Source organism: Molossus molossus, unplaced genomic scaffold (genome assembly GCF_014108415.1).
Source record: "Molossus molossus isolate mMolMol1 unplaced genomic scaffold, mMolMol1.p scaffold_m16_p_1, whole genome shotgun sequence".
NCBI classification, from domain to species: Eukaryota; Metazoa; Chordata; class Mammalia; order Chiroptera; family Molossidae; genus Molossus; species Molossus molossus.
Window position 1 is genome coordinate 87210616 of NW_023425344.1, and position 27481 is coordinate 87238096.

General features: G+C 39.9%; 1 protein-coding gene across 3 annotated transcripts in view; it reads left to right on the forward strand.

Moving 5' to 3' along the window:
* Positions 1 to 27481, forward strand: part of EGF (epidermal growth factor) — a 97853-nt gene that overhangs the window by 28748 nt on the left and 41624 nt on the right. For 2 of the 3 annotated variants that reach the window (XM_036269068.1, XM_036269084.1), the window contains exons 6-10: positions 8778 to 8903; positions 9968 to 10090; positions 22726 to 22848; positions 24198 to 24323; positions 26174 to 26310. In XM_036269068.1, coding sequence (XP_036124961.1) covers positions 8778 to 8903; positions 9968 to 10090; positions 22726 to 22848; positions 24198 to 24323; positions 26174 to 26310 — 635 coding nt within the window. The remainder of the gene's footprint in view (positions 1 to 8777; positions 8904 to 9967; positions 10091 to 22725; positions 22849 to 24197; positions 24324 to 26173; positions 26311 to 27481) is intronic. The other variant, XM_036269075.1, reaches the window with a different exon arrangement.

The window sequence follows — 27481 nt, forward strand, 5'->3', positions numbered from 1 at the left end:
TACCCTGGTTGATATTATTTTTTGTTATAAAATGTAAGCATTTATACACATCAATAAACTTTGTGCAAAATGCCTAAACTATCATTTATCAAGATGCTCTACAAAAGACTAGCTCTGTGGGATCTAATGAGGGTATTTGGGGAAAAACATTTCAAGGTCAAATGATTTAGAAAGGCTGGGTTAAGAAAAGTTAAACAGATTTTTTTTCTTTTCCTCAAATGGTTTCTCAGAACCACTTAATATGGTTAGGTGCACTGTTGATCTCTACGGGCAATACGAAGGGTGGCATTTTCCTATTTACTTCCTATGCCGCAGCCCACTTGACACCCGATGTATTTCTAGCCCAGACCTCTTTCTTGAGATCTAGACCTTTTTTTTTTAAAAAAAAAAAAAAAAGACAGGCATGGTGTAAGTTAAGTGGCAAAGATCAACTGCAGAGTTAAGCAGAGAAAAGTAATTAAAAACATTGGGGGTTTGCCCTGGCTGGTGTGGTTCAGTTGGTTGAGTGTTGTCCCATGCACCGAGAGGTTGCTGATTTGATTCCTGGTCAGGGCACATACCTGGGCTGTGGGCTCGATCCCCAGTGTGGGGTGTGCAGGAGGCAGCTGATCCATGTTACATTCTCACGTGGACGTTTCTTTCTTCTCCCTTCCTCCCTCTTTAAAAATCAATAAACTATTACTATAAAGTATTCTTTAAAAAAAAAAAGCTCACTGGGATTTGTTCAGAATAGACAAAAGAGAGAGAGTAGCCAGGTGGAAGAGCAGCGAAGACTGTTGTCTGACCAGGGAAGGGTGGGGCTTCCAAAGGCAAAGTCGCAGACTTCACAAGGAAGCCTCCTTTGTTGGTTTAGACTAGGCCTGGGCTTGTCGATGCAGACTGGCTGGTTAACAAGAGCTCCATGCAGCCAACTGCTGAGCTGAGCCCAGGTCTCCATGGTCCAGCCACAGTTTCACCGTCAGGCCGGTTTGCTGAATGCTGACCAATTTCCAGAGAGCAGTTACTCCGGTGTCTTCTCTGGGCCATGCCTGCTTGTCGGCTGTCCCCTCCGAGCTCACGGTCCTGCAGTGGGCACATTCTATGTACACGTTCAGGCTCAGTGAATATGAATATTTGCTTTCTTTTATCTCAATCCTCACCTGAGGATATTTTTCTATTTATCTTCAGATAGAGTTAGAGGGAGGGAGAGAAAGAGAGAAACATGAGAGGGGCACATCGACAGGTTGCCTCCCACACGACCCCGACTAGGACCAGGGACAAACCACAACCAAGGTACGTGCCCTTGGCTGGAATCAAACCCGCGAATCATTGGTCAGCGAGCTGACGCTCTAATGGCTGAGCCAAACTGGACAGAGCTGAAATGCCTTTTCATTGATTGGAATGACTCTTTATCATTTTTTTATCTTCTTTCTCGCTGTTGGCTCTCATTGCTTGCTCATTTTTACATGCCTGGCTGTGACCTCACTTTATCTTCTAATCTGGGGCTTTTTCTTGCCATTTGTTTATTGAGGAAACCAGATCATTTGTTTTGTAGAATTGTTCACATTCTGCATTTTGCAGATTATATCTCCATGGTGTTATTTAACATGGTTCTCTATTTCTTTGAACAGGTAGTTTAGGCCTAGAAGTCTGATCAGATTCAGGTTTTTTGCAAGAATACCTAATAGGCGGTGCTGCAGGCAGTACTGTATGCTTCCTACTGATCACACCAGTGGGCATGTAGTTGCTGGTTCTTGTTCTTTTGTGATGTTTGAGCTCCATCAGCAGTTCTGATATTGCAACCCTGGTCAATCCATTACAAAATTTCCCATCAGCCTTTTGCACAATTAGGCTTCAGAAGCTATTGTTTATCATTGCCCAGAACCATTTTTGGGTTAGATGATAGATTCAAGTCTATCATCGTTATGCATTTTTTTGGTGAAGAAATTTTTCACATAAGCTATACAATTTCTTTGAGGAGGATTTTTTTTTTTTTTTATAGGAAAGGTAAACTAAATGCTTAAGTCTTTCCCTAATTTATCTGTTTTCAGAATAATGGTTAGTATAGTCTCTAAAGGTGATCTTATTTTTAAACATCTTTATAAACTCATGGATTAAAAAAAGGTTTGACATATTTTTATTTATTGCGGCTATTATCATTTGGGCACTCAAATTGTACCATCTTTCTCTAGGAGGAGCCCTGATTTAAGGCTTCTAGTCTTCATGGGAACAATGACCAGTAGGATCATCTCACCTGCTCTTTCCCAGTAACTGCCCCAGGAGGTGTGGGAGCTGGGCTGAGGCCGTGCCTGGGCTCAGGGAGAAAGACCACTGGAATCACGTAGCCACTTCGCTGTCAGGGACTGTAGTGTTGTTGGGTGTCACAATGGGGATGCAGGATGCACACCTTGCATTTTCATTTTGATGCTATGGGCTGGTCAAACTTGTCAGGAATGGTTATAAAATACAAATGGCTGAGTGGGCCTGACGAGTTCTGCTGAGAGTAAAAAGAATTTATTTTTAACTGTGTGGAGGCTGTTGATTTGTTTAGTTTCTGATTTTTAGAGAGGTTTAGATGATTAAGTTTACCAAGTAGATGAGTTCTGGCTGAGTGATTTTTTTAAAAACTGTAATTAAGATTTCCAATAGCACAAAATGATCATTCATGTATTTTCTTCCCTGTTATTTTTAATTAACAAAGAAAAATAAACTTCTATATTATACAGTTTGGGAAGTTATTTGAGGAAGTCATTTATTCAGGAACTCACTAATGAGAAAGATAGTAAACAAAACAAAATATAATTCTGGGTTTTATAAAAAATACATTATTTATATGTAATTTAAATTTTTATATATTTATATTATATATAATATATAATTTTATATATATTAAAAAATATATATATATAGTGGCATACTTCAGAGGTATATTGTGTTCAGTTCCAGACCACTGTAATAAAGCAAATACCATGATAAAGTGAGTCACACAAATTTTTTAGTTTCCCAGTGCATATAAGTTTGTTTACACTATACTGTGTTCTATTAAGTGTGCAATAGCATTATGTCTAAAAACACAATGTATGCAACAATTAAAAATATACTTTATTGCTAAAAAATGCTAACCATCATCTGAGCCTTTAGCAAGTCATCATCTTTTTGCTGGTGGAGGGTCTTACCTCAATGATGATGGTTGTTGACTGATCAAGGTAGTGGCTGCTGAAGATTGGAGTGTCTGTGGCAATTCTGTAAAATAAACATAATGAAGTTTACCACATTGACTGTTTCACAGATTTCTCTGTAGCATGTGACGCTATTTGATAGCATTTTACTGACAGTAGAACATTTTTCAAAATTGGAGTCATTTCTCTCAAGCCCTGCTTCTGCTTCATGAACTCAGGTCACGTAACTTTCTAAATCTTTTGCTGTCATCTCAACAATCCTCACAATCTCTTCACCAGGAATAGATCCCATCTGAAGAAAGCACTTTCTTTGCTCAGCCATAAGAAGTGATTCCTCTTCTGCTCAAGTTTTATTATGCAATTACAGCAATTCAGTCATATCTTCAGTCTCCAGTTCTAATTCTAGTTCTCTTGCTATTTCCACGACATCTGCAGTCACTTCCTCCACAGACGGCTTGAGCCCCTCAAAGTCATTCATTAGGGTTGGAATCATCTTCTTCCAAACTCCTGTTAGTGTTGATATTTTGACATCTTCCCATGAATTATGAATGTCCCTAATGACATCTAGATTGGTGATTCCTTTCCAGAAGACTTTCAATTTACTCTGCCCAGCTTCAGAGAAGAATCATTATCTATGGCACCAATAGACTTATGAAATTTCTTAAACAAAAAGACTTGAAGTAAAAAATTACTCCTTGATCCATGGGCTGCAGAATAGATATTGTGTTAGTAGGCATGAAAACAACATTAATCTCATTGTACACCTTCAGAGCTCTTGGTTGACCAGGTACATTGTCAATGAGCATTGATATTTTGGAAGAAACTATATATATATATATATATAGGGTTGTTGTTGTTGTTATTTTTTTGAGCAGGATGTCTCAACACTGGGCTTAAAATATTTAGTAAGGCATGTTGTAAATAGATGTGATGCTATCCAGGCTTTGCTGTTGCATTTATAGAACACAAGCAGAGTAGATTTAGCATAATTCTTAAGGTCCCTAGGATTTTCAGAATGGTAAATGAGCACTGGCTTCCACTTAAAGTCAACAGTTGCATTAGCCCCTAACGAGAGTCAGCCTGTCCTTTGAAGCTTTGAAGCCAAGTATTGACTTCTCTCTAGCTGTGAAAGTCCTAGATGGCATCTTCTTTTTTTTTTTTTAATTCTCACCCAAGGGTATTCCCCCATCCCCATTTATCTTCAGATAGAGTGGAAGAGAGGGAGAGAAAGAGAGAGAAACATCGATGTGAGAGACACATCGACTGGTTGCCACCTTTGACCAGAATCAAACCTGCGACTCTTTGGTCCACAGGCTGACGCTCTAACTGCTGAGCCAAACTGGCTAGGATGCATCTTCTTTTAATCTAAGTCTGTTTGATCTACATGAAAATCTGTTATTTGGTCGAGCCACCTTCATGAATGATCTTAGCTAGATCTTCTGGACAACTTGCTGCAGCTCCTACATCAGCACTTGCTGCTTCACCTTGCATTTCTATGTTGTGGAGACAACTTCTTTTCTTAAACCTCATGAACAAACTCTCTGCTAGCTTCAAGCTTTCCTTCTTCCACTCCTTACTTCTCTTAGCCTTCCTAAAATTGAAGAATGTTAGAGCCTTATTCTGAAATAGGCTTTGGCTTAAGGTAATGTGGAGCTGGTTTGATTTTCTATCCAGATCAGTGAAACTTTCTTTGTATCAGCAATAAGTCTGTTTCACTTTCTTATTGTTCATATGTTCAATGCAGTAGCACTTCTAATTTCCTTAAGAACTTTTCCTTTGCCTTTACTACCTGGCTGTTTGGCATAGGAGGCCTGGCTTTTGATCTATCTCGGCTTTTGACATACCTTCCTCACTGAGCTTAATCATTGCTAGCTTTTGATTTAAAGTGAGAGACTTGGGATTCTTCCTTTCACTTGAACACTTAGCAGCAATTGTAAGGTTATTAATTAACCTAATTTCAATATTGTTATGTCTCATGGGATAGGAAGGCCCAAGGAAAGGGAGGGAGATGAGGGATGTCAGTCAACCAAGCAGTCAGAACACATACAACTTTTATCAATTAAGTTCACTGTCTTATTGGAAATAATTACAATAGTAACATCAAAGATATTGATCACAAATAATATAACAAATATTATAATCATGAAAAAAATTTGAAATATTATAAGTATCAAAATGTGACAGAGACATGAAATGAGCAAATATTGTTGGATAAAAATGACCCTGACAGATTTGTTCAACTCAGGGTACAAACCTTCAATTCATAAAAAAAAAAAAAAACAATATCTGCAAAGCACAATAAAATGAGGTACATATGGTAGAGAGATGAGGACTACAAATGAAAGACTTGACCTGAGTCCAAATCTTATCCCTTATTTTATTACCTGTACATGATCCTTAAGATTTTATTTTCTAATCTGTAAAATGGAAGTTGATACTTGCTCTGCATAGCTCAAGGGCTTGTTATGAAATTTAATTGTGACAATGTAAATGTTTTATAAATGTTCACATTCTTATTATCTGATAGATATTAGGGGTGTTAAATATTCAGTTACAGGAATGATTCAAGTGAATGGGTTCAAGTGGAAGAGACTAGTAAGCTTTGTTGATGAGGCAAGTCTTATACTGAATCTGCGGTATAAAAAAGATGTGGTCAGTGGAAGAAAAGCAAGATAAGGAAGCCATGCTCATCATTTCAGAACTGGGCCAGGATAAAATCTGTAGACTTACTTGGCTGTAGTAAAGCTCCTGAGAGCCTGTGTGTTAGCCAGGTACTTATTAAGGAACAGTTGGTAGTGGACATTAAACTCCATGATTAATTAGGAGCTTTAATTCCATCTCAAAGGTAATTAAGCCCACTGTTGGGCTCTGGGAAGAGGTATTATCTGAGGTCAGCAACAGCACTCTGAGCACTAGCTTTGGCCTATTTTGAAAGCTAAAGAAGAGCTGAAGATTAAGGAGATTAAACAAGAATATAGACCTCAATCCTCTATGTTTTGCCACTTCCTAAAATGACCTTTTAAAGTGTTTAGTGTCTGAATTCAGGTCACATCATCAGCACATTCAGAGGAAAATAGTCATTTTTTTCCTGCCTGCACTCATCTTTGAAGAGTGATGTAAATTATTAATAAGGTTATTAAAACCACCAGGAGCATGGCATAGTGGAAAGGGTACTGGGGTGGCATAGTCTGACCATCTGTTTGAGTTCTAACTCTAAGGTTGACTGGAAATTTAAGGAGAAATCAAAGGAATTAAGTTGTAGATGATACAATCACAGGTTTTTGTGCACTTGTTCCAGGTGTGTATAGTTCACCTACAGTGTAAAAGACACCATGCTAAGTGGGACTATAAATGTGAATGGAATATCTATCTATCTATCTATCTATCTATCTATCTATCTATCTATCTATGCTTTATACTCAGAAGTTTATCGATTAATGGAAAACAGATGCATATACATAATTTTGATATGATGGTGACAATCGTGATAAGATGATGATAAGAACACACATAAAGGCAGGTGAGAGATGAAAGAAAAGTACCCCCCCCCAAAAAAAAATTGCATGTAGATGAAGGAAAGAGCATTTTCTGTACCCTAGACACTAATTATTTTCTTCATTAGTCAAGGGTACATACCTGGGTTGCAAGTTCAACCCCCAGCCCCCATGGGGCATGGGTGGGAGGCAACCGATTGATGTGTTTCACATCAATGTTTCTCTCTCTCTCTTTCTCCCCACTTCCCTTTCACTCTTTCTAAAAATCAATGGAAAAAATATCCTCGGGTGAGGATTAACAAAAACCAAAAAAAAAAAAAAAAAAAAAAAAGGAGAAGAAACTAAATTTTGGAATCAATATCCAAAAACAACTATTCAGTGTACAACAGTATTGAATAATTGACAAAATTAATTGTGCATTTAATTCTGTAAAGAGATCCAAATAAATTAATTTAAAATAAGTAAGGCAATAGACTAGGTAATAGGAGGTATTCACAACTGAGATGAAGGAGAAATGTTTCATTAGAGTATTATTAGGCTGGTGTTTCTCAGAATGTGGTGTGAAGATTCCCAGCTTCAGAATCACTCTGGCCCCAGGAAAAAGGCAGATTCCCGAGCCAGTGCTTTGATTTACCAAATCAGAATCTCTAGAGTGGGACCTGCTCTTCAGGAGGTCTCAATGAACACTAGGGACATTTTCAAGGGGCGAGGATATGTTTCTACTGTGTAATGCTGGTAATTGGTCAAGAAAAGTGTTGAAAGGTTTAAAATAGAAGGAAACAGGTAGAGTAAGAGTGAAGAAACCTTTACAAGTAAACAAGCAGAGACCTACCTGGAGAATGGGCTCAGCCCCTTGCCCTGCTTGCACAGGCTCTTACTGGCGTGTTTCTTGTGCCCTTCACAGCAAGGCTGTTTTCCGCAATCCTGCCCTTAGGTCTTTGGCTTTTCTCGTGATTCACACGTTCTCGCTGACCTCAGCCAAGCGTGACTCAGGTTCCCTGACCCCCATCTTCTTCCCTTGAGGTCCCTCTTGCTAGAGCTCTGGCCTCCATATCTCTCTGCATATTAGGATCTGCCCTCAGAGTCAAGTTTATCTCAGTATTTTCTTGAGCATTTTACAGTGGGCTTGTCATTGTTAAAATTGGCAAAGAAGCCCTGGTTGGTTTGGCTCAGCGGTTAGAGTGTCAGTCCTCAGACCAATGAGTCGCAGGTTTGATTCCAGCCAAGGACACGTACCTTAGTTACAATTTGTCCCCGGCCCTGGTCAGGTCGAGTGGGAGGCAACCTGTCGATGTGGCTCTATCACTATGGTGTTTCTTTCTGTCTCTCTTTCTCCCTCCCTCCCACTCTCTCTGATGATAAATAGAAAAGTATCCTCAGGTAAGGAATTTTAAAAATTTAAAAATTGGCAAAGAATAAGAAGGAGTACAACTTGAACAGAGGTATATGTGTTACTAGTTTAGCCCTTGACTCCGGCTCAGATAATTGAAGGTACCACATTGGCCTTTGTTGTTCATTATATTTGGCTTGTTCATCCCAAGCACCTTCCTCACTGAGCAGATTTTAATATTTACCCTGGTCTACTTAGTAAAACACGGAATGTTGGAAGCAATAAACTCAGAAAATTGGGGATAAGACATAATAATGGTAGTTATTAAATCTGAAAGATGTTCTTGAATAGTGACCCTAAAAACAACTAAATATATAGATCTGATCCATAACTATTATACTTAAATACAGGCGCTTTTAGGTTTGAAGCTCTTTTGTTTTGTAAAGAGATACTTCATTTTCAGGAGTTTTGTTTATGTACTTTCTTATTATTTTTCATATGAAACTAAATTAGAATGAAAAATGCTAAATTGTGCTTAGTGTTTTTAACCCAAGGAATGTCATCTCCAGCTAATTAGATGTCCCATCCTGGGAGCTTTTGTAGGAGTAATGCAATTATAAAAATAAATGGGCTTTGGAATGTGTGCAATTCGGCTAAGAGCAGGGCCACCACCGTGAAAGACAACACTCCTGCTGATGTCACAGGGCGATTAGACTTCTTAAGAGCCATGAAGAAATCAAGCATTGTTTCTGTCAAGACACACCTCTACTTCAAATAAACCTTCTTCTCTTTTAGATCAGAAACTCTGCGAACTGAGGAAAAGTAACTGCAGAGGCAGCGTGTGTGGGCAAGAGCCCAAGTCCCATGTGTGCACGTGTGCGGAGGGATACGCTTTAAGCCAGGACGGGAAGTACTGTGAAGGTAACCTGCGGTCGCTACCTGAAGCCAAACCAGGCACCTGAGCCCTTGGCTGCTCTTCCATGGGCCATCGAGCCTCATTGTGAAACCGACTATACTCCCCACTTCTTTCCCCAGAGAAACAATTTTATTTCCCCTCTATTTTTAAAGCCTCTGTAATACTTCCAGGTCTTCTTTATATCTTGTGTTCCTAGATCAAATGCTGTCAGAGGCTACTCGGGTTGGCATGAGGCAGGAGTTCTCTGAGTGGACTCCATGGACCTCCGTGGGTTTGACTGTGTGCAAAATGCCAGTATTTTCAAATATTTTAGGGAAGTTGTTCCATAGCTACAATAATATTCTCAAAGAGTATGTGGCTCCACATCTCATCCCCTTAAGGTCTGGTGGAAATCAGGAGAAACTGTGAAGGAGGCTTTTCATCCAGGGCTCCTCCTATTTAAGACTCCAGGTCAAATTGAATGAGCCCAGGAGAAATACCAGTGAGCTGCAGGGAAAGACTGATGAAGTGACTCTAAGGGCTGCAGACCGTACTCAGTGGAAATAGTTGGGGTGAGACACTAGGTAAACGTGACACCCACTCATTAAGTACAGTCCCCTGCTTACCTGGGACGAGTTGGAGGGCCATCTCACAGAGCGGTGACCAGGAAGGCTTGGTGTCAGCCCAAGGGATGCTGCTTGGGACTATGCCCACCTTCAGGTGATGGGTCCTGTCAGCTTTGAGAGGCTGGAGAGCAGAGCAGGGATGTCCTGTCCTTGTCAAGAACTTTCAACAGCCCTGCCTTAAGTGGTGTTAAGTTGCTATATCTCTTCAGGGGAAATAGTATTATTTTTCCCCCAAGGGTGATTCTATAAACATCTGTATTTGAAAGTATAAACTATGACAGAATAAAAATGGCTTTCATGATCATTGAACTGACGTCTTTCAGCCTTTGCTAGAGTACCAAAAAGAATCTTTCTATGGTCAGGTACAGCAGAGACAAGTGTGAGATACTCTATTTTGGGCTGATTTATTTTAAAAACTGATTTTAAAAAATAACCACCTGTGTTTTGCTGTTGTCATTGTATAGATATCAATGAATGTGCCTTCTGGAATCATGGCTGTACTCTTGGGTGTGAAAACATCCCCGGCTCTTATTACTGCACATGCCCTGTAGGATTTGTTCTGCTTCCTGATGGGAAACGGTGTCACCGTAAGTCACAAATATTTATTGTGTTATTTCCGTCATGTTCACTGGTTTCTCGGGAGGCTATGGTCCGCGTTGATGGTCCTGAATCAGCAGTAAGAATCAGAATTACCTTGGAGTTTTATTTTGTTTTGTGTGTTGTTGTTTTTAAACATGAATGACTGGACTCTATGCCAGACTTGTTAAATCAAAACCTCCAAGGCTGGGAAATAAGTATATATTCCTGTTTTTTAATCCATATTTTATGATATTTCATTAAACAGGGTGGGGAAAAAGTAAGTTTATAGTAATTCATATGAAAAATAATACAATACTTGATATGTAATGCAAGAATAACTGTGTCTTGCTACTCACAATTATAAACCCACGTTTGCCCCACCCTGTATGTCACTAAAAAATAAGCATATAAAAAACATAATCAGGAGATTCCAAAATGGCAGCGGAGTGAACGGAGCTACACAGACCGTCTCCCAGAACCAAACTGGAATTACAACTATAACACAGACAAATCGATGGGAAAAAGCAACAGAAAAGCAGCTTCTGAGGACCATACAACGAGGGACACTGACTCCATCCCGGTAGGCTTGCGAAGGCGCGAGACGGGGACTGGGAACCCACGGTCGGCAGCTCGGCAGCGGCCTCAGCTGTAAGCGGCGCCCTCGGGTCACACTCCCAGGCGGCCCCACAGCGCAGCCGGGACAGAGACTGAAACAGCCACAGCCACTCACCTTGGGCTCCGGCAGAGGGAGGGCAGACTGGACTGGAGCTGTGTCGGGACACTCGGGATCTGGAGGGCGCTCAGAGCTTTTGCTGAGTTGCTGCCACGCAGGACAGTGGGCATATTGCTCCTTCCCAGGGCTCTGAGAAGAGGCAGCAGCCCCTCCCACGAATATCCAACCCCACCCTGTGGGCAATTGAAATGCTAATTGAGGCTCATTAACAACCAGCATCTGCCCCACCCGCAGAAAATCCCCTTATGCTGAGCACCTGTGGGGGTTTTTCAATCAATTTACAATCCAAAACTCTTCAAGTAACCTCCACTGCTAGCCTCCAGGCAAAAAGCTAGAGGATAACAATACCTTTCCTGGGCTAGCAACTTTAACCAGGAAAGTAAGACTTGTCAGTGGTGTTTAACGTGGGTCCTCCCTCACTCATCTAAACCGAGGGTAGGGAGCCACAAACAGCAGAACACCAATACCCATAGGGAAAACTTGACAGGCTCCAAAGCCCACTGTGATAGTCAAAATGGTGAAACACAGAAACAGAAGCCAAATGAAAGAACAAGAGACCTCCACCAAAGATGAGATCAATGTGGAGCAGTTAGGCAAGTTAACAGAGCTAGAATTCAGAGCCATGATCTTGAGGAAGCTCAACAGCATGAGTAAGGACATATAGATGCTGAAAATAAACCAATTGGAAATTAAAAACCACCAAGAAGAGATAAAAAATGACATATCAGAAATGAAAAACACATTGGAAGGTCTAAAAAGCCGAGTAGAGGAAGCTGAGGTCCGGATCAGTGAATTAGAAGACAGGGTAGAAAAAAATCAACCAATCAGAAAACCAAAAGGAAAAACCGATTAAAAAACAGGAAGACAGCTTAAGAGAACTGTGGGACAACGGGAAACATAATAATATTCGCATGATAGGAGTCCCCGAAGAAGAAGAAAATGAGCAAGGGTTAGAGAATATATTCAAAGAAATAGTGACAGAAAACTTCCCTAATTTGGTGAGGGAAGAAGGCATTCAAGTTCAAGAAGCACAGAGAGCCCCAAGTAAGGAGAACCCAAATAGGCCCACACCAAGACACAGAGTAATTAAACCTCCAAAACTTAAAGACGAAGAGAGAATCCTAAAAGCAACAAGATAAGCAACAGGTTACCTACAAAGGAAACCCCATAATGGTCTCAGCTGCCTTCACACAAGAAACACTACAGGCCAGAAGTGAATGGCGTGAAGTAATCAAGGTCACAAAAAACAAGGATCTGAATCCAAGACTACTCTACCCAGCAAGGCTATCATTCAAAATAGAAGGTCAAACAAAGAGCTTCCCAGACAAAAAAAAAAAAAAAAAAAAAGGCTAAGGGAATACATTAGCACCAAACCACCACTGAAAAAAATGTTAAAATGACTACTGTAATTAGCAGGAGAAATGGGAAGAAAAATAGAACCACACTAAACAAAAATGGCAATAAACAAGTACATATCAATAATCACCTTAAATGTAAATGGACTGAATGCTCCAATAAAAAGACACAGAGTAGCTGATTGGATAGGAAGCATGACTCATCTATATGTTGTTTACAAGAGACCTACCTCACAACAAAAGACTCACTTCGGTTGAAAGTGAAGAGATGGAAAAAAATCTTCCAAGCCAAAGAAAAGGAAAAAAAAGCTGGGGTAGCAATACTCATATCTGATAAAATAGATTTCAAAATGAAGGACATAACTAGAGACAAAGAAGGCCACTAGATAGTATTGAAAGGATCTATCCAACAGGAAGATATAACCTTGATAAACATATATGCACCCAATATAGGAGCACCAAAATATATTAAAAATTTTCTGGAGGACTTCAAAGGAGAAATTGATAGCAATACAATCATAGCAGGGGACTTCAACACCCCGCTGACAGCACTGGATAGATCCTCTACACAAAAAATTAGCAAGAAAACAGAGACTCTAAATGAAGCACTAGACCAAATGGATTTAATAGATATCTACAGAGAATTACACCCCAAAACTACAGAATTCGCATTCTTCTCATGTGCACAAGGGACATTCTCAAAGATAGACCACATGATAGGACACAAACTAAATCTCTACAAGTTCAAGAAGACTGAAATCATATCAAGCATCTTCTCAGATCACAATGGCAAAAAAACTAGAAATCAACTGCAACAAGAACATGCAAAGACATTTGAATACATGGAGGCTAAATAGCATGTTATTAAACAATGAATGAGTTGCCGAGAAAATTATTGAAGAAATTAGAAACTTCCTGGAAACCAATGAAAATGAAGACACAACAACACAAAATCTATGGGATGCAGCAAAAGCAGTTCTGAGAGGGAAGATCATAGCACTACAGGCTGACCTCAAGAAAAAAAAAATTTCTAATTGACTGTTTAACATCACAACTTAAAGAATTAGAAAGCAAACAAAAGGAAAACCCCAGAGCAAGTAGAAGGAAGGAAATAGTAAAGATCAGAATAGAAATAAATGACATAGAGACCAAAAAAACAATTCAAAGGATCAATGAAACAAAGAGCTGATTTTTTGAAAAGATAAACAAGATTGATGGACCCTTAGCTAGGCTCACCAAGAAAGAAAGAGAGAGAACCCAAATACACAAAATCAGAAATGAAAGAGGAGAAGTAACAACCAACATCACAGAAATACAAAAGATCGTTAACAGCTACTATGAACAACTGTATGGCAACAAATTCGACAATCTAAGCAAAATGGACAAACTTCTAGAAACACACAGTCTCCCAAAACTGGACCGGGAAGAGATAGAAAACTTGAACAGACCAATAACAACTAAGGAAATTGAAGATGTAATCAAGACTTTCCCAGCAAACAAAAGCCCAGGCCCACATGGCTTCACGGGGTGTTTTACCGAACATACAAAAAAGAACTAACACCCATTCTCCTCAAACTATCTCAAAAAATTCAAGAAGAAGGAAGACTTCCAAACTCATTCTATGAGGCCAGCATAATTCTAATTCCAAAACCAGAAAAGGACACTACAAAGAAAGAAAACTACAGGCCAATATCCCCGATGAACATAGACCCCAAAAACCTGAACAAAATACTAGCAAATCGGATACAGCAATACATCAAAAAAATTATTCACCATGACCAAGTGGGATTCATTCCAGGGATACAAGGCTGGTACAATATTTGCAAATCAATAAATGTGATACACCACATAAACAAAATGAAGAATAAAAACCACATGATCATATCAATAGACACTGAAAAGCATTCGACAAAATTCAGCATCCATTTCTGATAAAAACACTCAGCAATGTGGGAATGGAAGGATCATATCTTGACATAATAAAAACCATATATAAAAGACCTACAGCCAACATCACACTCAATGGGCAGAAACTAAAACCATTTCCATTAAGAACAGGAACAAGACAGGGATGTCCACTTTCGCCACTCTTATTTAACATAGTACTGGAAGTCTTAGCCACAGCAATCAGACATGAGGAAAAAATAAAAGGGATCCAAATTGGAAAGGAGGAAGTGAAACCGTCATTATTTGCAGATGACATGATATTATACATAGAAAACCCTAAAGACTCCATCAAAATCTACTAGACTTAATACATGAATTTGGCAAAGTGGCAGGATACAAAATTAAGTCAAGAAATCGACGGCATTCTTGTACACCAATGATGAAATCACAGAAAGAGAAACTGAGAAAACAATCCCATTTACCATCGAGCCAAAAAAATTCAGATACCTAGGAATAAACTTAACCAAAGAAGTAAAGAACCTATGTGCAGAAAACTACAGGACCTTGAAAAAAGAAATAGAGGAAGATATAAAAAAGTGGAAGCACATACCTTGTTCATGGATTGGAAGAATTAACATCATTAAAATGTCCATACTACCCAAAGCAATCTATAGATTCAATGCAATCCCCATCAAAATACCAACGACATATTTCACAGAACTAGAACAAATACTTCAAAAGTTCATATGGAACCAAAAAAGTCCCCGAATAGCCACAGCAATTTTGACAAAGTAGGTGGGATCACAATACCAGCTATCAGGTTATACTACAAAGCCACTGTAATCAAAACAACCTGGTACTGGCACAAGAACAGGCATATAGACCAGTGGAACAGAACTGAGAACCCAGAAATGGACCCAAGGCAACATGCTCAGTTAATATTTGACAAAGGTGGCAAGAGCATACAGTGGGGTAAAGACAGCCTCATTAATAAATGGTGTTGGGAAAATTGGACAGCTACATGCAAAAAAAATGAATCTTAGACCATCAACTTAACACCATACACAAAATAACCTCAAAATGGATAAAAGACTTAAATGTGACCCGTGAATCCATAAAAATTCTAGAGGACAATGTAGGCATCAAAGTTTTGGACATCATACACAGCAGAATTTTCACTGATGCATCACCTAAGGCAGCAGAAACAAAGGGAAAAATGAACACATGGGACTACATCAAACTCAAAAGCTTCTGCACAGCAAAAGAAACCACCACCAAAATGGAAAGGCAACCCACTGTATGGGAGAGCATCATCGCCAATGATATATCAGATAAGGGGTTAATTTCCAATATATAAACAGTGCTCATACAACTCAACAAAAGGAAGACAAAGAACCCAATTAAAAAATGGGCAGAGGAGCTGAATAGACACCTCTCCAAACAGGACATACAAATGGCCAAGAGACACATGAAGAAATGCTCATTATCACTAATCATCAGAGAGATGCAAATTAAAACAACAATGAGGTATCACCTCACACCTGTCAGAATGGCTGCCATCAACAAATCATCAAACAACAAGTGTTGGCGAGGGTGTGGAGAAAAGGGGACTCTAATACACTGCTGGTGGGAATGCAGACTGGTGCAGCCGCTGTGGAAAACAATATGGTGTTACCTCAAAAAATTAAAAATTGAACTTCCATTTGACCCAGTGATCCCACTTCTAGGAATATACCCTAAGAAGCCTGAAACACCAATCAGGAAGAATATATGTACCCCCATGTTCATAGCAACACTATTTACAATAGCTAAGATCTGGAAACAGCCCAACTGTCCATCAGTAGACGAATGGATAAAAAAGCAGTGGTAGCCCTGGCCAGTTTGGCTCAGCGGTTGGAGCTTCGGCCTGCGGTCCTGAGAGACCCGGGTTCGGTTCCCGCTAAGGGCATGTGCCTCAGTTGCAGTTTGTCCCCGGCTCTGGTCTGTCAGTCGTGCGGGTGGCAGCCACTCGAAGTGTTTCTTTCACGTCGATGTTTCTCTCTCTCTCTCTGTTCCTCTCTCTCCCTCCCACTCTACCTGAACAAAAAATGGAAAAATGTCCTCGGGTGAGGATTAAAAAAAAAAAAAAAGCAGTGGTACATATACACAATGGAGTACTATGCAGCTGTAAGAAAGATAGATCTCTTATCCTTTGAGATGACATGGAGGGACCTGGAAAGTATTATCCTAAGTGAAATAAGCCAAGCAGAAAAAGACAAATACCACATGATCTCACTTATATACAGAATATAATGAACATAACAGTCTGAGGAATACGGTAGACCCAGAAACATGGAAGTAGGGCACAGACTGACATCCCTCAGAAGAGGGGGTGGGGGATGGGAAGAGATAAACCACAGAAGTTATATGCATGTATGCATAACCAATGGACATGGACAACAAAGCTGGGGATGGGGCGGTGGGGGATGGGTAGGAGGGTGTCAATAGGGTAAAAAAGGAGAAACATCTGTAACAACAACAAAATTTTTTTTTAAAAAAACCAACATAATCGTGCTGTACTATTATATCTAAAAAACTAGCTGTAAGTCCCTCATATCATCTAATATCCAGCCAGTTTTCAGGTATAACCACAACACCATCATCACACCTAAAAATAATAATTCCTTAATAATATCAAATATCTAATCAGTTTTCAAATTATCTTAAAAGTTTTTGTACACAGTTGCTCGGTTTGAAGTAGCCAGACAACCTCCATGTGTTGTTAGGTTGATACACCTCTCTTTTATTCTACAGATTCTCTCTCCTCTTTTCCTCTCCTTGCAAATATTTGTTAAAGAACCTTTTTATTTCCTGCAGAATTTCTCACATTTTGGATTTTACTGATGGCAGTTCTGTGTCATGTCCCTTTTTTTCTATAAACATATAGTTAGGTCTAAAGACTTGATCAGACTCGGCTTTGACATGTTTGGCAAGAATACTTCATAGTTGTGGTTATATTTCTATCAGGAGACACATTATAAACGTCCACAATAGTCTTTCTTCTTCTTCTTTCTTTTGTTCTTTTTTAGAAACAAGCTCTAGCCTGTTTTACTAAAGAAAAATTTTGCATGGTTTACTTTCCCCGAGTCTGTTCTGGCATGCTTCTAATGATGTAGAAGCACCTGGGTCAGTGGTAGTCAGCGTGCGTGTTCTGTAGTATTTTCCACATGCTGTGCTCAATTCGGTATCATTATTATTTTTCTCTTTTAACATATTAAACTTATTAGAGTGGACATTGTTTAATAAAACTATACAGGACTCAAGTATACAATTTTCCAATTATTATTGCCACTGTCCTGATGGACACCAGTTTTGGCCAATGTGGTGTAATACTCTATTTTAGATTGCCACAGTGCTGAGCAGTTGTTGATGAGGATGACCAGTTTCTTCTTGCCCTGTCTGATAACTTTCAGAGTCATCTTGTAGCTATAGCACGTACTTTCCAGTCTTTATAATGAGATGGAGCCGAGCGTTGATGGCAGAGATTTTTTTTGCCTTCTTTCTAGCCACCGTCTTTCTTCCTTCTATGCAGAGTGCAGGGCCCCCAACAACTAAACCCACCTTGAATCTGCCAAGACGGCTGGGGGTAGGGGTAAGAAAGCCCAGTAGTCTCTCGGGGAACGGTGGTAGCAGCCATTACCAATCACTTCCTAGATTCATTATTTCATCAAGTTTTCAAATGGTGATATCTAGTTCTAGTATTTCCTTTTAATTATTAATTGGAATACCTTTATAAAGAAAACTTTCTCTCATTAACTATTTTGTTACTTTAAGATACACTTTGTACAGTGAAGGCAAGATACATATTGATTTGTAACATTTTTGATGTGTTTCCACCCACTGTGGTTGTTAGACCTGAAATTAGCCATCTCTCAAGGCACACTGCTTCCTTTTGATGAGAAATTGTGGTTAGAGAACATACTCTGTTACTAATTAAACTTTATTTCTATGCCTTTTGGAGTATCAGAGATAGGAATATACTGTTTTGTATTTTTTTTTCCTTTTTTAAATCCTCACCCGAGGATATTTTTACATTAATCTTCAGAAAGAACTGGAGAGAGAGAGGAAGAGAGAGAGAGAGAGAGAGAGAGAGAGAGAGAGAGACATCAATGTGAGAGAGACACATTGACTGGTTGCCATCCACACAACCCCACCCAGGGCCGGGGATGAACCACAACCAAGGTATGTACTCTTGGCTGGAATCGAACCCGGGACTCTTTGGTCCACAGGAGATGCTCTTACCGCTGAGCTATACCAGCCAGGGCAGGAATACACTGTTTTTAAAAAAGTACATTATGGATATCCATTATATGGATATTTTCAACTTACATTTAGAATTACATACCGAGATACCTTCTTATAGAATCTACTAGTATAGCTAAGTAGAAAGGAAAAAGCCAAGTGGAGATATAAAATAATGTATATGCTCTAGTTCTGATTCAGAGATGATGGAGGATAGGTCAGTCTGGATGTCATATGTGCCTATGAAACGGACACATAAAAATGAATAAATGTAGGACTTCCGGTTAAGATGGCAGCGTAGGTAAATGCAGTCTTGCCTCCTCCCACAACCACATCAAAATTACAACTAAACTACAACACAACCATCATTCAGAACCACCTGAAATCAAGCTGAATGGAAGTCCTACAACTACGGAATTAAAGCAGCAGCCACATCCAGACTGGTAGGAGGGGCGGAAACGGAAGGGCTGGTCTCACACCTACGTGTCGAAGATAAAAATCAGGAGGACACCTCGGCTGGGAAGGTCCTCCCTGAGGACTGAGGGGTCCCCATGCCACACCAGGCACCAGTTCAGAGTTCCAGTGCCAGGAAGAGAAGTCCCCGTAACTTCTGGCTGGAAAAACCAGCAGGAACTGAGGCTCAGGGAACTGAGACTGGAGCCTCAGGCAGCTCCCTAAAGGGCCCGCGCACAGACTTACTTGGACTTGCTCTCTCTAAGCTCAGAGGGGAGGCAGCTTGAGGGGTGCCAGAGACATACAGGGAAAAACTGAGCTGTTTGGCCTTGGGATGAGGGCTGGAGAGGCGGCTTTCTCTGGGACAGACGTGCTAGCAGAGGCTAATGTTCCTTTTGTGAGCCCTTCCCTGGGGCGGCAGACAGCCGCCATATCTGGGACTCCAGCAACCTGGCTCACACTGGTAACCCCGCCCTGGTGACTCCCTGAGGCCCCACCCCACCCAACTTTTGGGTCCACCCAAACTATTGCCACTTGCTTAACCATAGGATTGGCCTGTCTTGGATCCTGCTTCAGAGTTTCCTAAAATCTCTCAAACAAGCAGCATAGGGTCTCAGCGAGCCCCAAACCTCTCGTTAATTGGCCCAGGCCTGGCACTAGAAGCAACCAGCCTTGGTTCACAATTTGGCTTTTCCTGGGCACCTTCAAGCCCAGCACAAGAAGCAGATACTTTGTATTTTATGCCTGGTGACCCTGGATAGAACACAGGCAGTGGCTGACCTTGCTCTAGAGCCAGCACACCCAGTGGACAGCTTCACTCAGTGGAAACCAGAGCCCTGAAGATGTAAGTCTTCTGTGTGGTGGGCCCCTGCACAGCTGATCATCCAAGGTAGTCAGAGGCCAGTGGTCAGTGGGCACAGCCAGTCCTTGCAGCTGATCAGTCTGAGTAAATCCCTCCCATTGACGTTCCAACAGCAATCAAGACTCAATTACAACAGATGGGTATACAGTCCGCACTAGGGGTGCATCTTGATGGCCCAGCTGGGTAATCAAGGAGGTTGTGCCACTGGATCCTACAGAATACCTACTACAATAGGCCACCTTATGAAACCTAGGAGACATAGCAACTCTACCTAATACATAGAAACAATCATAAGGAAGCAGCCAAAATGAAGAGACAAAGAAACATGTCCCAAATGAAAAAGAAGAACAAAACTCCAGGAAAAGAATTAAACAAAATGGAGATAAGCTATCAATCAGATGCAGAATTCAAAACACTGGTTATAAGGTTGCTCAAGGAACTTAGAGAGATATTCAAGGAACTTAGCAAGACCTTCAAGGAACTTAAGGAGACCTCTGAGGAACTTAGTGACAACATCAATAACATCAAAAAGGACCAGTCAGAAATGAAGGATGCACTAACTCAGTGGTTCTCAACCTTTCTAATGCTGTGACCCTTTAATACAGTTTCTCATGTTGTGGTGACCCCCAACCATAAAATTATTTTTGTTGCTACTTCATAACTGTAATTTTGCTGCTGTTATGAATCACCATCAGAAATATGTGTTTTCTGATGGTCTTAGGTGACCCCTGTGAAAGGGTCATTCGACCCCCAAAGGGGTGCAACCCACAGGTTGAGAACTGCTGCACTAACAGAAATAAAGAATAATTTACAGAGCCCTGGCCAGTTTGGCTCAGCGGTTGGAGCATCAGACCGTGGACCAGAGAGTCTCGGGTTCGGTTCTCCCTAAGGGCACGTAACTCGGTTGCAGTTTGTCCCCAGCCCCGGTTGGGGTCGTGTGGGTGGCAACCAGTTGATGTGTCTCTCTCACATCAATGTTTCTCTCTCTCTCTTACCCCCTCTCCCACTCCTGCTCTATCTGAAGATAGATGAAAGAAAAAGAACAAAATAAAAAAAGAAAAAAATCCTCAGGTGAGGATTAAAAAAAAAGAAGAAGAATTTACAGGGAATCAATAGTAGAGTAGGTAAAGTCAAAAAACAAACCATCGATTTGAAATATAAGGAAGCAGAAAACACCCAATCAGAACAGCAAAAAGAAAAAAGAATACAAAAAAATGAGGATAGTGTAAGGAGGCTCTGGGACAACTTCAAGTGTGCCAACATTCACATCACAGGGGTGCCAGAAGGAGAAGAGAGTGATCAAGAAGTTGAAAACCTATTTGAAATAATAATGACAGAAAAATTCCTTAACTTGGTGAAGGAAACAGACATGCAAGTCCAGGAAGCACAGAGAGTCCCAAACAAGTTGAATCCAAAGAGGTCCACACCAAGACACATCATCATCAAAATGCCATGGGTTACATACAAAGAAAGAATCTTAAAAGCAGCAAGAGAAAAGCAGTTTATTACCTACAAAGGAGCTCCCATAAGACTGTCAGCTTATTTCTCAAAAGAAACTTTGCAGGCCAGAAAGGAGTGGCAAGAGATATTCAAGGTGATGAAAAGCAACAACCTACAACCAAGATTACTCTATCTTGCAAAGCTATCATTTAGAATCAATGGACATATCAAGACTTTCCCAGAAAAGAAAAAGCTAAAGGAGTTCATCACCACCAAACCAGTATTATACCACCAAACCAGTATTATATAAAATGTTGAAGGGTCTTCTTGAAGGAGAACAACAAAAAATGAACAATAAAATGGAAATTAATAAATATCTATCAACAATTGAATTTACAAACAAAATGAGCAAGCAGAATAGAAACAGACTCCTAGATACAGAGAACTTTTTGTTGCTTGCCAGATGGGAGGGGGCTGAATAGATATGAAGAAGATGAAGGAATTAAGAAGTACAAATTGGTTGTTAGACTGACAATCCTCAAAGGGAAGTGGGGGGGGGGGGGGGGAGAAGGCTGGATGAGATAAACCAAAGAACTTCTATGCATATATGCATAACCAGTGGACTCAGACAAAGTGTGGGGAAGGTAGGAGGGGTGGCAGGATTGGGGAGGAGGGGGTCAATGGGGAAACAAAGGGGGGACATCTATAATACATTCAACAATAAAGATTAGTTTTTAAAAAATGGATGGATGGTAAAGAATTCTTTGAAATGACCTATTACCTCTGTGCCTATCTATGGAACTTACCCTTCTTCTAAAACCATGTGGTTTACCTGTTGGCAAATACACTCAAGTGATGGTGTTATGTTATGGAGTCCAGTAAGTGCCAGGACGACACACACAATCTCACTTGATTGTCACAACTTCTCAGACTTCCATAGTGTATATTTTACATGCTAATCTTTGATTTACTTGAAATTTATTTTAATGTATAGTGTAGGGTAGAAATGTAGCTTTTGCTCCAAATCATTACTCAGTTGTTCTCTACCATTGATTGGAACATCTTTCACATGCTCAATGACACCTTTATCACATGCTATATTCTTATGTGTACTTGAGCCTTTCTACCTGGTTCTAATATCTTTCTGTCTATCCCTGTACTCATTACCCACTGTTTTAATTATTATTCCTCTATGGTACATTTTTGCATTTGTTAGGAGCCTCTCATTCTCTTCTTACACCTAACTACAGTTATACAATGTCTTTAGTTTTCCCTACACATAGCATTTGTTTTCCAGATGAACTTGAGAATCATTTGCCCAAGTTCCATTTAAAATATTGTGGAATTTTGATGACTAATAACTATAAAATATTATTTGACATAAAAGAGATTTAGAGGATACTAGAGCCATTTTCCAAAATCAGAGGTTTGTCTTTATTTTTGTTTTGGATTTGAATTTTTTTTTTGTGTGTGTGTGTGTGTGTGTGTCTTTATTACCAAGGTAATTTATAAATGTTTGATTTTTATTTAACTTACTCTTTTCAGGATAGCATTTTTTATTAGCAACTTATTTTACTGAATTTCCATAAATTTTATTGAATTCTAATCTTGACCTTATTCTTCATTAATTAGAATTAATTTCCTGTCCAAGCAATGCATCTGAATGCAGCCATGACTGTGTTCTGACTTCAGATGGTCCCTTATGTTTCTGTCCTGAAGGCTCAGTGCTTGAAACAGATGAAAAAACATGTAGTGGTAAGTTTATTTATTTTCTGTTTGTTTGAAAATATTCATTTTCTAAATGACACATAACATTTGCATCTTATTGGCAAAGAAGAAATATTTTCCAACATTCCATACACATCAAAAGATCTTTATACAATGAATTAGCATAGTTTTAAATGATATTTTTGTTGTTTTTATTTCATTTTTTAAAATTTTCGCTTGAGGATATTTTTCCACTTATCTTCAGATAGAGTGGGGGGGGGGGGGGAGAGAGAGAGAGAGAAAGAGAGAGAGAGAGAAGAGAGAGAGAGAGAGAAACATTGATTGACCAGAAGTGATCCCTCGACTCTGGTCTTTGGGCTGACGATTTAACCACTGAGCCAAACCAGCCAGGGTGTGTTGTTTTAGATTTTAGATAACATAATGTAGTGGCTATGAACAAGAGCTTTGAAATTAGACAACCCTGAGGTGGCATTACCAGTTATTAGCAGTGTTATTTTGGACTAGTTACTTGTTCTCTCTTGCTCTCAGTTATCTCATCTGTAGGGGTTAACAATACCTACCTCCTGGATTTGTAGCCAGGATTAAGCAGATGGTGGATCTCAAGTGCTTAGCCTAGCCCTGGCCGGTTTGGCTCAGCAGTTAGAGTTCGGTTCCTGCTAAGGGCACGTACCTTGGTTGCAGTTGGTTGGGGTCGTGTGGTTGGCAACCAGTCGATGTGTCTCTCTCACATTGATGTTTCTTTCTCTTTCTTCCCCCCTCCCTCCCTCCCGTTCTATCTGAAGATAAAGGCAAAAATGTCCTCGAGCGAGGATAAAAATAAATAAATAAATAAAATAAAGTGCTTAGCCTGTTCCTTGCACCTATAAATATCTCTCTGCTTTTATCTTCATAGACTTAAGCATATAGAGGGATGGATGTAACTCAAAATTAGCAGAAGACTTACATGTGGCTTTTTTTTTTTTTTTTTTTTTTTTAAATAAAAGAAAGCAAAAACAATCAATAGACCAAAATGTGTGTGAGAGAAAAATATATTACCCACTAGGAGGAGTGAGACCAGTTGCTAAACTCATCAAAATGTATTTTGTATTCCAGCCAGCTGCTGATGCATGTGGTCTTAAACTCAGCTGTGGAATAAGAGGGCAAGGGCCATTGGGATGAGAAGGGTTAACATTCAAGGTGTTAGGTTATAGGGAATTGGAGTACAGTGACATTTTGCTTCTAATTTCTGAAAAATAAACTTGATTGCAGCAATATGAATGACTGTGGAAATGGTATTAAAAATCAACATAGACTTGGCTCACCTCAATATTTTGATGGAAAATTGTTATCTTTTTGAATGACATAGCATCATTACCAAACAATTGTTTTTTTTGTAGGCTGCTCATCACCTGATAATGGTGGATGCAGCCAACTCTGCCTCGCTCTCAGCCCAGTGTCCTGGGAATGTGCCTGCCTTCCTGGGTATGACCTTCAGCTGGACAAAAAAAGCTGTGTAGCTTCAGGTTAGTGCTGTGGGTGTTTGAAAGTGTGTCTCTGCAAAAGTAGGTGAAAACATTTCATTTAGAAAGACAGAGCATAGCCCTGGCTGGTTGCTCAGTGGTTAGAGCGTTGGCCTGCGGACCATAGAGTCCTGGGTTCGGTTCCTGCTAAGGGCACATACCTCAGTTGCAGTTTGTCCCTGGCCCCAGCTGGAGTTGTGCGGGTGGCAACCAGTCCATGTGTCTCTCTCACATCGATGTTTCTCTCTCTTCCTCCTTCTCTCCCTCCCACTCTATCTGAAGATAAATGCAAAAGTGTCCTCTGGTGAGGATTTTAAAAAAAAGAGCATTACATTGCTGTTGGCTTCTGGACGGAAAGTCTGATTTTTTACTTTTGAAAATAAAAAACAAATTACATTATATATATAAAAATATAGATAATGATCATATATATAATAATCATGTTTTTGAGGAATATTTAGAAATTAGGATTCAGCAAAGATTTGCTATACTGTCAAGTGTGGTATTTCAGTATATGTGAAAGTCATGACCAGAATAGATTTAAACACTTTGTGGTTAGGAAGAATTGAATAAATATTTGTTGATTTGATTTTCAACTCTCCAGTGAATGTAGTAATAATAATACTTTGACAAATTCTGTGTTTTTTTCTTTCAATCCTCACCCTTGGATATTTTTTCGTTTATCTTCAGATAGAGTGGGAGGGAGGGAAAGAGAGAGAGAGAGAAACATCGATGTGAGAGAGACACATCAATTGGTTGCTTCCCACACACCCTATACCAAGGCTGGGGACTGAACCACAACCGAGGTACATGCCCTTGAACCTGTGACTCTTTGGTCTGAGGGCCAGTGCTCTAACCGCTGAGCCAAACCAGCCAGGGCAACAAATTCTGTTTATTTGTTTTGTTTTGTTTGTATTTAATTTTTTTTTCTTTATTGATTTTAGAGAGAGAGGAAGGGAGGGGGAGAGAAAGACAGAAACATCGATGAGGGAGAACATCAACTGGCTACCCCCCTCATAACCTCCCACTGGGGATCGGACCCACAACCTAGGCATATACCCTGACCAGGAATCAAACCAGTGACCTCTTGGTGCATGGGTCGACGCTCAATCACTAATCCACACCGGCCGGGCAAATTCTGTTTTTTTTTTAAGTCAGAATTTAATATGAAGCTGTATGCTTCAACTCTTTTTTTCTTTCATCTGCTAATGTTACATCTTTTGTGTCCTTTAATGGCCTTGGAAATCCTAGATTTATACCCGATTGACTTCATTTCTCCTGAGGTTCATCATGCTTGTAATCTGGGATAACTTAATGATGAGCCTGAAGAGTTTGCTTTAGTCAGCCCAGTACTCTTAATTTCCCAGGGCCTTAGCTAAACTGCACAATTTGAGCTCTGAAAAATCAACAAGGGTCTTGATATTAACTCAAATAATCATGCTTCCGTTTTAGAAGTTCTCAGGCTAGAGAACGGTATTTATTTGGACACGAATTAATCCAATCTGCTAATACTAGTATGTTTCGGTATGTGTGAATAGAGATTACAGCACGAAAACTTGTACCACTTACTTATGCTGTTGGTCATTTCATGCTGGCTCTTTCTCTAAGTAATTTGTATTTTAAAAGCAGGCCCCTAGACAGGGAGCAATCCAGTGATGACATTCTGGCAGTGTGTCAGCTCATGGAAGAGGAACTCTTCTTGCCTGTCCCAACCTACCAGCACTGGTGGGAAGTGAAGAAAACAAGTACCGCAGACACTCAGGAAGAGGGCGCAGTGGAAGGGGAGAGTCAGAAGTGCCTCTTGGCTTTCAAGGCATATTTTAAATGGAGCCATGTTTGAATTTGGTTATTAGGACCACAGCCGTTTTTGCTGTTTGCCAATTCTCAAGATATTCGACACATGCGTTTCGATGGAACAGATTACGGCATCCTGCTCAGCCAGCAAATGGGAACGGTGTTCGCCCTAGACCACGACCCTGTGGAAAACAAGGTAATGCTTGGTTTCTGGAACTGATGTGGCTGTGCTTGAAGCACAGGGTAGAGATTCCATCCTAACAGATAACCTGGGCTGCTTGAAAATCCTCCGCAAAGCCCAGAACCCTTAGGCACAGAAAAATGTGAATACAGACATTGAAACATCATTTGAGAAATTTTAAGGATTTTCTGTTCTCAGAACCCTGGTTCTTGATGTGAATCAGCCATTTTATTGGAGATGATTGAGCAGGATCTTAAGTTTAGACTTGTTTCGGGACATGAGGATGGGAGCCTAGCACAGTGCTGTACACATAGGAGAAGCCCACAGAACAGATTTTGATTATTTGATGGTAGTGGGAGAAGTGGGACGTTGGGTGGGGCTTAGGAAGGATGGGTTAGTAATCTGCATTTAATCTATGTCATTGAGGAAGGGAATTCAATGACCTCTTAAGCACAAAAATCAGGAAAAGGAAGTTGTATGGCTCATGTGGGAATGGCAGTCTAGGTCATGAAATTATTTACATAATAATCAACTCTTACATGAAGATTTTGTATGTAACATAGAATTTCTGTATTATCAACCTAATCAGTTGACGATTTGATCTTTCTTGGTGGTATTTGTGCTAAGTTAGAATGTGCTTGAAATAATATGTTATGGTGTCTTTGGGGGATGAATCACCCATATTTATTCACTTGCACAGTTATTAATCTCCCTTTATAATTACTTAGTAATGGCTAGATTAATTCCTAGAATTTTAAACTTTGTGCTTTTGTTTTTTTCCTGATTTGAAGCATCTGGTAAATGGCCAAAAAAGAGTGAAGCAAATTGATTCTGTGTTTGATTGCTATGGATTGATGCCAAATATAACACATTTTGCAAATAGAAATTTAGCAATTTAGCACTAACAAATAATTCTTTTCCCTGAGCTGAGTCTATATGACTCCATGGAAGAATTGTATTAAACAGGGAAAAAAATGAATAGGAAAAAATCAGTTCAAGATCTATTTATTACCAAACTAGTCTTTTTCCTGCACGGTCAGCATTTCTATAACTAGGTGAATAAGGAGACCTAGAGTGAACTTTAAGTCATGTGGCTGTCTTTTGTTTCCCTGGTCAAGGTTCTCATTTTCTTGCTTCTCAAACGGTGGTCCTTGGACCAGCAGCACTGACATCACCTGAGCTTGTT